The following is a 12,748-nucleotide window of genomic DNA, read 5'->3' on the forward strand; positions in this document are numbered from 1 at the left end:
AACATTTAATATAAGGTTTCTCCTAAGTAGTTCATACCGTAACCAAAAAAATCTAGAAAAGTATACGAACACAGTTTTTTTTATAGACATTTTAAGTTCAAATTTGGACGAAATTAAATATATAATTAAATCAATGAGTAACTATTTTAGTTATTTTGTTGTAATTCAAATATATTATTACTTTTTAGTGGGTATTTGCAACTTTTAACAATATATTATTATATTTTATGTACACAATGGCATTTTCATATGCAATGTTCTTTTACGTCTACCTAATGTATTACCATTCATTATAAATACTAGTAATTATTTACAATGGTATAATTACTATTAATAAAATAATTTACTTTGATAGCGATATAATACAAGACTGGGCATTAACAAGTTAATAAGTTAAAGTTAAGTTACTTTTAACTAAGTTAATTAACGGGTTACATTTTTTCCTATGTTATTCAGTAACTTACGAGTTAATTAATTTTATTGTAACGTTAATATTTATAAGTTAATATTTTTCCTAAACCACAAATTTAAAATTAATTTTATAAGAAAAAAATCCGAAATACTAAATATATTAATTAGTAAATAATAATTCATAATAATAGTTATTACTTATTATATTGCATATTCTCAGAAAATATAATATAACTATATTATAAACGGAAATGTTATTGGGGTAATACCAATGTTATTGTGGTCATTAATAAAATTAAAATATAACCGTGTACTCAGTATCCCATACACGTTTGTAATATTTGTAGACTCATTAGTAATTACCTACGACCTACCTAATCATTATTAATATTATTATTTATTACTTATTGTTATATTTGTATTTATTCATAGAATTACAGCGTTAACTTGGCCCATCGGTGTAAATAATTCAAACCTGTAGTAGCTTGGTGGTTCATCGTATTTACTATTTACCTAATTAAATAAATACCCGGGACACTAATTCATATTTATTTTTCAATAAACCACCCAATAAGTGCGGGCCATAATAAATTTTAATAGTGGAGTAGTGGATATAAAGTCATAAACAAAATATAGTCTGTCGAGTCTCGACTGTGCGACGTGTCGTCGATATTATATATTGTGTAACCAATTAATTATATTCTAATAAATAATAATGAATTTGATTATTATAATATTTAGTATAATTGTGGACCATTTACGTTAACAAATACATAAAAATAATTCAATTATTTTATTGGATTTCATCATTGATTAAAATATAATATTATACAAATATAAGTATGTAATACCTAAACAGTAACATTTATTTAAAAATTGTAAGACGTTTATTGAATTATTATGTTATTTGATAGCTTCAAAAAAAGGTAGGTAAGTATAATTATTAATTTTATAATTAAAAAAGCGGGTAAGTGGATGTCGCTCTGCTATACAGTAGGTTGCAGGTGGGTCCTGTATAATGGATTGTATCAAATTTGAATTTAATGATATCATAATACTATCGTTGTATACGAAAAACGATTCTGAACGGAGACGGTCTAGATATTTTTTGATTTATATTGTTATTATATTTCATTATAGCCTATAAGTTGAATTAATATTATAAATTACAACAAAATAACTAAATTCGTTAATTTTATTTTTATTTTTATTCGTTTTTATGGTGATAAATAATGCGTTAAAAATTAAAATCCCATTTTTAGCGGGTTTTTGTAATTTATTTGTCGGTGGTTTTTCCTCATGGCATTAAATTGTTATTGAGAAAATCGAAAAATGACTTCTCTAAAATACCATCTTGATCCAATTTGCTAAAAGATAAGATACAATAATATGTTGAAATCGAAGCAATGGTAGAAATTTCGTAAACAGGATATGAAAAAAAAACACGCACGTTATATTGACGTTCTTACTGTAAATAATATTATTCGACTACATTTTACTGAAGCGTATGCGTTTTTAGTCGTTGTCTAGGCGCGAACAGCATGACACTATCTTATACAGTTATACGGATTACTGCGATATAATAATATAATATAGGTATTATACTATTATATTGTAGTTTGATCCATACGGATAATAATATTATAAAGAGAGACACGTCATGTAATGTGTTTGAAAAAAGTATCGAAAATAAGATCCAAAAGGTCAAGTACATTTCAGCATTATATAGTACATATTATACACAATTTAAACATGTGGGTGTGTGTATGTGTATATGTTTTGTGTATCCTTCACGGTTTAATATAGACCTAAAAAAAAGCTATGTAAGAATTCTTAGTTCTACGAAGAACATATTATTATATTGATTTTAATAATTTAATAAATATAACGTAATAAAATACAGACAAATCCCAACATTTTATATTATTTCAAAGTAATTTTAAATGTAGCACTGGCCAGTTAAAAATGCCACCAGTTGCCCATCTCTGATATTCATAAAATGTTAATTTTTAGTAGGTCTCTACCCATACTTCATCACAGGCTAAAAAATGTGTAGGTAAGCAATATCCCTCACAAGTCGTAAAAAATGAGTGTTTAGCAATTATACAAATATCTAAAAGACATTGGTAGACTTGGCATCGACTGAGTAGGTACTGACGACAGGAGAGTATTATTATAATGAGCATTTTATATACATACATTCCATGTTATGGCATATCGATCGTGGCCATATACTTATGAACCGCGCCCGTTATTTAGTTTCATAGATATATGCCGAGAAACGAGCACGCCCGATGATAAAAACGTAATCACTGTCACTGTTGATAAGATAACTCGTAAATTCGTAACAAATCACCGACTTATATTATAATATAATGAAATGTAATTCGAGTGTTATTATACCGTAATTATAATAATTGTTGTTAATTGTAAATAGTTAGATACACCGATATACGTCAATAGTGACAATGACTAGTGTTGTAATCGACCAATTCGTGTTGTACGGTCTCTAGTCGGTTTCCTGCACGACGCTTCGGGTAATTGTTATGGAGCAAAATGAAAGACATCCTCGACCTGTTGACAGATGACAGGATTGTTAACTATGGCCTAGTGGCCATTAGCTGTGTACTTCTGTTCAATTTATTTGTATGGGGGTAAGTTGAAAACACATCAATGTAAATCATCAAGTCTGTACACAATATGCTAGGATTTAAAAAAATTATTTTAACTATACCTGCCATTTTTCTTTATTTATTTACTTACTTATATGGTGGGTATTCTTTATTTTCTGAACTGGAATAAAATTATTATAATATAATATAATATAATCATTATAATTCTGTTATTTATTTAAAAACATTCTTTAATACCTATTACAATTTAATTATTTATAAATACGTACAAGTTTATATACTTTGGAATATAAACCACATAAATTATTACGTAAATATTAAATATTGCATCTACTGTAAACTCTACGTTGTATGCAATTACTTCTTTACTTCTTCTAAAAATACTTTAAAAAAAATGAAAAAAATGTTTGTGTTTTGAAAAACACAAACAATAATGGTTTTTGAAACAGTAAGAACTTTTTTCATATAATTGATATTAAAAAAATAAAAACAACGTTGCACAGCCAAAGTTTTCCTTTTTATGTGGTGGAAATCTCGTTTCTTAGTTATGACTGTAGCATTCTCAGTTCTTTCCCGCTCAAAACAGTTTTTTGCTATGTTGTACATTTGTAAGAAGGAAACAACGCATGCGGGTATAGCGTATTCTTAATTAAAATTCTTAGTTTTCTTATAAATGTACGTATGTATACACAGTGGGGCCAAAGTTTTTAAAATGTAATCGGGAAATTTCAAAACTTTGCGGCCTCAATACCTTAATTATTTAATATAAAGGTACCCTAATATACATTTTTTCATAATCATGGCTTAAGTATTTAGTATACCCATGCTCATAATAAAGTATCAAAAAAGTAATCGGGCCACGGTTCGAAGTTAGCATGGACTTTGGCGCTACTGTGTGTACAATGTAATAAATTAGAGTACTATAGGTTTTTCTACTCCAACTTTAAAAATTAAAATAGACAAATAGTTACAAATTGTTTACTTTTCCAAATATTATAATAATATATTTTTAAGTGGGCTAGTGTGGTGCGGTTATTGGACGCAGTTACAATGTGTGCTTTGGTCAAGCATCATTCAGCGTTATGGCTCCCGGAGGGTGGACTCCTGGGTTCTTAGCGACAAATCCTTACTTAATATAAAAATATGAGTTTGTGGGAAAATAGTGGAGAATTTTTACTAGTGTCATTCATACTGCTTAAAAACTAAATCAAACCATCAAATTATGACTACCTAGTTTAAGAATAAAGTATAAACTTCTACTATTATAAGTAGTCAAACTATTTTAATAAATATTACAAGTACATTGATTGCTAATATTATAAAATAATATAATTATTACAAAACTTGATTTATTCAAAACATTTTATTTTTGTTTTGTCTAGATGTTTGAGTTTCATCATTGTTATTATTGCGATCGCTTGTGGATATTACATGTTTGATTATGCCCTTAAGTAAGTTTATATATATATATTTTGCTAACAAGGCTTGCAACTATGTATGATATATAAAAACATATTCATACATTTTAGAATATTGCTTAAAATTTTATTTATTTTTTCAGATACCAAAATTTAAATACCACCTCTGGATCAGAGAATATATTTGATAAGACTAAAATATATAAGTGTAATAATTGCAAAAACTGTATTTCATCTGAGATACATTTAAAATGTCTAAATCAAGAAACACCATGGAAAGGATTATTAATACCGGAACAAATTGATTCTTCAATAGATAAAGTAAAATTTATTTTAAAATAAATAATTCTAAATTGAATACTCTTTATTATTATTTTTAGTTATTATCAAAAATCATAAAGGTATATATAGAAAATTGGTATGATAATATTTCAAATGATCCACATTTTATAAAGGAAATTAAGCAAGTTATACGATTTGCAACAAGTGTATTGCTTAAAAGATTTTTACAAGTTAGTATAATAGTTATGAGATAATATCCGTATTAAATAAGTTTTTAAATAGAGAAATGTAATATTATTTTATTGTCACAAACAAATTATTTACTTTTTATATAATATTTCAGTTGGATTTAGAAGATATTGTGCTGTATAAAGTAATTCCAATATGTTTATCCCATATAAGGCACTGCCAAAGAATGGAAAAGGGTGAAACAATTGCATATCATTATGCCATCAGTAATCGTAAAGTTGAGATTATGTACCTTAAAAAAGTATCTTCAAGTTTACTGCCATTCATAATACGACAAACTGATCTTCAATGCACGTATGAATATAATTCATATTATTATATTTTATTTAAATAAAATCTGTTTTATATAAAATAACATTAATTGTTCCATAACTAACTGACTACATTTGGTTTACAGGATATTTTATACTTTAGTGCGAGAACTTATTTCACTTTGGGTATTATTACCAATATCTGATGTAATATGTAACCCAACCAACATTGCTTTTACTTGGTCAAAATTATCTAAATCATCACTTATTTCAACAAATGCAACATGTAAAGATAAACGAGTTGAATTTTTATCAAAGTTTATAGCTGAAAATCAAAATGATCCTGTACAACTTGAAATGCGTAGTATATTTAAAGATTCAACTATTTTATCTGCATTTACAGCTTTTTTGAAACGAAAAGGTGCTGTGCATTTGTTACAATTTTGTTTAGATGTTGATCAGTTTAACAAGCGCATGTTAAAACCGGAAATATCATCTCAAGAACTTGACATGCTTTATCGAGATGCTTGGGATATTTTTTCTGTATATTTTAGTTCCCATTCACCAGATTGCATAAGTTTTGATCCTGAGTTAGTCAGTCAACTAAGAAAAGTTTTATCCAAGGATGTTATTAAACTTCAAAATTCAAAACCACTATATCAAGCCTATGAACAAACATATTCTATCTTACAAAATAGTTACTGGACAGAGTTTCATAATTCTGATGAATATTTTTCTTGGATATGTGGACCACGTAATATTCCAGAGGCTGGTTCATCACAAGAATCGTCAAATAATGAAAAAAAAAATCATGCTTCTAAGCTTAGTCGCAAATTAAATAGGATTAAAGGAGCTATGAAGTCAAGTACTATTTATGATGGTCAATTTGATTCTTTATCTTCTGAATGTGATCCAGAGTATGGAGAAGATCTATCTGTTGATAGCGAAATCATTAATGGTGAAAGAGATTTAAGCACTTGGAAGGTAACTGATGTAACATCAGCTATGAAGTTGGAATCTGGATCCAACGGTGGTCAATCATTGGTATTTTTTATTACAGTAGAGACTGTTAAGAATGATTTAATCAAACAATGGTGTGTAGAAAGAAGACTTGCTGACTTTTACACATTAAAATCAAAACTAACTGAATTTCATGGAGTATTTGTGGATGCTCGATTACCTTCAAGAAGAATTTTATTACAAAAAACAGAAAATAATGACATATATATGCAGTTTCTCAATCAACTATTACAGAAACCTGAGCTTAGGGGATCTGATTTATTGCATATATTTTTAACATCCATAGACAATTTTGAAGATTCTGAATCAGCCATTGGTAGATTGTTAAGGAAATCTATGCCGATGGCTTTGAGAAAAGAACGTGGACAAAATTTAGAATCTTTCATTTCTATTTTTATGGCTTCAATCGAAACTAAATTAAAACAAAGGTATAAATAAAATATAACACTGGTACCCACTTAACAGTTTATTCTTATATAGTACTATATTATAGGATTAATAAATAGATACTAATGATACTGAATTAAATATTTCATGATACATCTATTTTGAATTACAGGTATGAATGGAAAGATTTAAGTGAACATCCTCCTGAAAGGAAATTTAAAATTGCTGAAAATCCCATTTTTGGTAATAACTTAAATGTAATTAAAGACGAAAACCAAACAACATTAGAAGAAATATCAGAACAAATAAAATTTCCCTACACCCCAATTAACTGCATAATTTTTTTTGGAGTACATGTATACAATATGTCAAATGCTGTTGTCCGATTAATTTTGGCTATACAATCAATATGTGGTAATATTGTTGATTCTATTATACAGCGCTACATCAGTCTTCGTATCGTAAGATCGATTACCCCCTCTAAAATTTCAAACGTAATCGAACTATTAGAAAGTATGTAGAAGTTTTTTAATGCATAGACATTTATAAATTGAATATTATTTTTATTCTTATAGATCTTCTATTTCCCGGTGATGATGCACCACAAAAGACTGATCATCAAATTTCAGCTGAACATTTAAAACTATTGAATAGTTCAGTTTTTTTTCCACTGTATATGTGTTTGTATCAATGTACACAAAATTCGGTGATGAATAAACAATTATTCTACAGACTTTTAGATGTTTTACTCGCGGAAATGTTTCCAGAACTACGAACACAACTTAACGAACAATTATGATGATAAAACTTCATTGCTGTGATAATATTAAGTGATACATTCCTTAATGTCAAAATAAGGTATATACTTTATTTGCTTTATAGTTGTTTAATAGTTTTAAAAGCCTAATTACTTGAATTTTCATGCTTGTTTGACTAAATTATTGTTATTTTGATTTATTTATAGAATATTTTTAAACTAAATTAGAAGTAAAAGTTTTATTACACTGACAAAAAATTGATAATACAATTTGACAGAGTAATTCATCTAATCTTTGAATGAATATTATTATTAATTACAAAACAAGTATTATTAAAATAATATTAACATTTGTGCATACTTGTATATTTAATGATAAAACTATCAATCATAAAGCATACATTTAACATTACTTTAAGTTCTTTTTAAAAGAAACCTTATAAGTTATAGGTCTTAAATAATGTAAAAACTTAATTCAGCAATTTGTTGTAGTTTTTTTATTTCAATATCATAAAAATAAAATTTTAAATTGAATAACATGGTAGTTGGTAGATTTAAATAAAGCTCACATAGTGTCACTTTACAATCCATTTTATAGAAAATAAATTTAAATTAGCGTTGTCAAATGTATATTAAAATATGTGTATACATAAATATTTAATTTTAGTTAGACAAATCATTACTTAATCATTGTAAATTAATATAATAGCTTATAAACATTATCCATGTAGGTTCATATATAATTATATATACATGTATAGATTATTGAAAATATATTATAAATATTATAAAAATAATTTAAAACTAATACCAACATTTAAGTGAATAACAATAAATGTTTATGTTGTATCTTCCCCAAACAAATGATGAAGTTGTTACTTAGGTATTTGCCCAAAATTATGTGTGTTGAAACATTAATGTTTCAAAAACTATCAACATACACGAAACAATATGTCAGAAACGCAATAAGATAATTTCTTTAGAAAAAAAACTTATTAGTTGTACTATACTTCAAAAAATCTGAAGTCATATACACAAAAATAGGTACATTAAAATGCTGTTTATAAACAATTAAAAATATTATAATGTTAATAATAATTTTTAATTTAGTTAGTTTTAGTATCTATAATTTTAAAAAAAGGTTAAATATTTTAAAATGTACCAAAAACATTTTCAGCAGTTAATTATTATTTAGATACAAATGTTCCTAAACTTAAAAACATTTATTTAAATATGGCTTTAAAAACATTATCCTAAAAATGAATAACCTTATTAACTAATATATAATAGAATTTATCACTAGAATAAATGTTTTTGTTAGATAATGGCATGATGTTATAGTTTTGTTTTTGACAGATAATAGATTTATTTTTTATAAAATAGTATTTTGAAATAAAATAAAAATAATAATCCAGCTTATGATGTAATTATTATGTAAACACGTAAATTATACCTCAATATGCTTAAAGTGGTTGTATTATTACTTATTATATAAGAAATATTTAAAAATGTTAATATTATATATTATTTGAATACTTGCAAGTTTCTGATACAAAAACAAAATAAAACTTGGTTGATTTTAGTACCGAAACACAAACTATTTAAAACATTGTACTATAACTAAATAATTTTAATTTTAACAACATCAGTAGGTAATAATAAAGGTTGTAACTTGCAGTATATTATAATTTCAATTGTATTGCTTTGTAACTTTAAAAATCAGATTTAATTGAAAAAATAATTTATGCTATTTAAGCCACTTTATTTTTTTCATTTAAGGTACAGTTTTAAAACTGTGATTAGTCCTCGCAGCTTGTTACACAAACCGTACCTTTAGTCAAATTTTTGTCTTGAATAATTTTAAAAATACTACATTCATACTAATATATATTATATATTCTATGTTATAGAAAAAAAATTACAAAATATATTATTACACAATATTAACTTATTTTTAGAAAATAAACTTAACCAGTAAAACATAAATAAATAATAATATATTTTTTTATTGCTCACAATAATATTACTATGATGTGCATTATTGAATAAAATATCTTTAAGTATTTCTTATACAAATAAACCATAATTTTGGACATATCTAAAATGTGAAATATATAAATATATGTTTAAATATTCTATTAAGTAAATTATAAAAATAATAACTTATTTTATAAATTGTGAACAAAAATTAAATATAATTAAAGCATTTACAATTTATACAATATACATATTGTGGGGTACACCCAATCAAACTACTTCAAAGCCTACTGAACAGCATAGGGGACATATTTAGAATAAGTGGTAGAAATTTCAATAGTCCCATTTCCCAAATTAAATCTATATTTTAACCCGGGTGCAAACCACATTACTCGCCCCAAAAAGTCAGCCTATGCTCAACAGTTGTCTTAAAATATGTGATTAATCATCTTGCAATTAAAATATGTTGCTATATATTATCTTAGTTGTTCCAAAGCACAGCCATCTAATTAATTATTAATGATTACATTTTTACAATATTTTATAAGTAATCAAACAATTGATTTAATATTCTACTGAATAGTGTTTACATAATAAAGCATATTTAATAAAGTAATATCAAATTGGTTAAAATTATTTTTACCTAGTATTAGCTACATGCAGATTTAATGATATATATAAACATTTATTTAGCATATTTAAAATAGTTGTTTATATATGTAACTGAAAACTAAAAAGACACTAATATTTAAGAATTTATTATTTATTTATTTATTTTGTTAGTTAAAAATGTAGGGATAATGTATACATTTGTATCAAATATTCATTTCACAATTTTTTTCATTTTGCATATTATATTAACTTTTTTGTTATATCATTGTTTTAATTTTATTTACTGCTAAATTATAAATAGCTATATATAGCATTATATAATGCTATATATATCTATATATAGCATTGTTTTAAATTTAAATAAAATTTGTCAATTTAATTTGATAATTCAAGTCAGCAAATACGTCAATTATAGCTTGTATTAATTATTTTTATTAAATACATAGTTGGGTATATTATAATATATTCACTTTTCCTGCATTTCAAAATGATAATTCTTGAAAATGTTAATGCCTTTACTAATTTAATTAAAATTGTTTACGTTTATGAAAACCTGATTCGTACACATTTTTTTCAGAAATCTTACAATCTTTTAAAATATTTACCAATTTAATTTTGACGATCTCTAAGATCTTAAGAACAAAATAATGTCTTAATTTATCGGTCTTGACTCAACTTGAAATTTTGTTGTCATAATTACAATTTTGGGGCCAGCAATACTTTGAATTATTTTTAGTTTTATTGTTCTATTTATTATATTTTAAGTATAAGAACAAAACCTTTGATCCAGTAACTCTTAAAACAAAATATTTCAGCTTTGTGATACTATTAATTTGTCATTTTTCCCTTTTTTATAATGACTGTATACCATAACTGTCTGAAACTGTTAAGGTTCATACACCTAAGAGCTGAAACCAACAATATTCATTTTGCTTTATGATTTTATTATACTTATAAAATTATTAAAGACCCGAATTAATCTTATACCTAAATAAATAAAAATTCACAAATATCTTTTTCATATTAAGATCATTGCTCAATGTGTAAAAATTTCAAAAACTCTAAGTACCTAAATTTAAAAAGTATAGATAGTCCATTCCTAGGTATTTAAAAAAAAATTTTTTCTGTCATCAGTTTTAACTAAAGTATAATATGAAATTTAATGCTGTTTAAATTGTTTCACAGTATATATCCATATTATGTGTATTTATATTTCCATAATACTGTGAAAATCTAAAAATAATGGTTTAACTGACTTAATATTTTGTTCTAACACTTTTATCCATAAAGTAAGAATATTTTTTCAAAAATTTCATATGATACTATCAATTCAACCCAACTTATATTTCACTGCAGCAATATGTATTTTAATTTTTTTTTAACTTCTTATATTGTTAAGAATTTTATTAAAATATTTTTTAATGAGTACATAATTCAAAGACTATATTAATATGTCTAAAACATTTGATTGAATTAATTTATCTATCAACGATTATAATAAGATACAAAGAACTAATTGACAAAATATTGTTGTACGAGTTAGGTACATGAACTTAAACAAAATATGACTATGTATATAATAACTACCAACTTGATTTGATCAAAATTTAATTGAACTTACTATTTAATGTTTACTATAACATTATAAAGACCAGATCAAATTGGTGATAAAGATTTTTTCAATATGCTATTATTTAGCCTTAAATGCCTTTAAATATTAATGCTTTTTGTATCTGTTTGATTTAATGACAGCATTAATATTGTCTATGCACAATCATTACTGTAAACTTAATATTATTCCAGTAACTTAATTTTATGTTTTCAAAATTAATTTGAAAAAAAAAATTTATATTTACCCAGATAAGTAATAAAAAATCCCTGGATTTTTGTGTTTATTAAATTATTATGAACAATATGTCAAGATATATATAAACAGTTGAATTCCAATGTTTTCATAATCATAAATCAAATACTCAAATGTAATTAAAAGCTATGTTAAAGTCTATCCAACAATCCGTTCAAAATAATCATACAAGCTTTAATATTTTAATTTATTTTCCACATAAATGTTAAAATTATATTGCTGATTTATTATTTTTGTTTGTGGTCATTTAATGTTGTTAATCGTACACTTATGTATATTAATAACAGAAATAAATTATAATATTAAAATTAAAACCAATTATGTATGTATTTTCATTTAATTTCTGCATTAAGAAATATTATAATTAATTCTTGTATTATTATTTATTTCTTATTATGTATATGTTACACATGATATCCATATTATATGTTAATATTATGGAAACGACTACGATTAAGTATTATAATTTATAAGTTAAATAATATTATATTGTATATTGGGCTATTCAATAATAATACATAATATATATATTATATGAATGTAATACATGTACAACTCATAGTTACCATTTTGAAACGACATTTATAATGTATATTAATTTCGTAGATTTAATGCCAAACAAACCCATTATAATAATATAGGCCCAAGTGATATAATATTCTATATTTATAATACCATATACATATTATGTAACAAACTGTAAGCAAATAAACTTAATATTTAATGAATATATTCCTACATAATATGATGTACTGTAATATTATGGCACATTAATTTTACTTACCTATTTCAATTTTCTTAATTTAATATAATATTAATATTAGGTTTTATTTTCGGTAGCAGGAGTCACCTCTATGCAAAAGAGCTTGCATATTACTTACTGTATT

General features: G+C 24.7%; 1 protein-coding gene across 1 annotated transcript; it reads left to right on the forward strand.

Moving 5' to 3' along the window:
• The first annotated feature begins 2,736 nt into the window (after window positions 1–2,736).
• LOC132933915 (sorting nexin-14-like) lies at window positions 2,737–12,627 on the forward strand. Its single transcript, XM_061000187.1, has 8 exons — window positions 2,737–3,065; window positions 4,427–4,495; window positions 4,606–4,783; window positions 4,843–4,974; window positions 5,088–5,287; window positions 5,391–6,692; window positions 6,824–7,164; window positions 7,227–12,627. The coding sequence occupies exons 1-8, from the start codon at window positions 2,968–2,970 to the stop codon at window positions 7,448–7,450; spliced, it is 2,544 nt and encodes an 847-aa protein (XP_060856170.1). The 5' UTR covers window positions 2,737–2,967; the 3' UTR covers window positions 7,451–12,627.
• Window positions 12,628–12,748: the final 121 nt, after the last annotated feature.

The sequence above is a fragment of the Metopolophium dirhodum genome, chromosome 1 (genome assembly GCF_019925205.1).
Source record: "Metopolophium dirhodum isolate CAU chromosome 1, ASM1992520v1, whole genome shotgun sequence".
Taxonomy (NCBI): Eukaryota; Metazoa; Arthropoda; class Insecta; order Hemiptera; family Aphididae; genus Metopolophium; species Metopolophium dirhodum.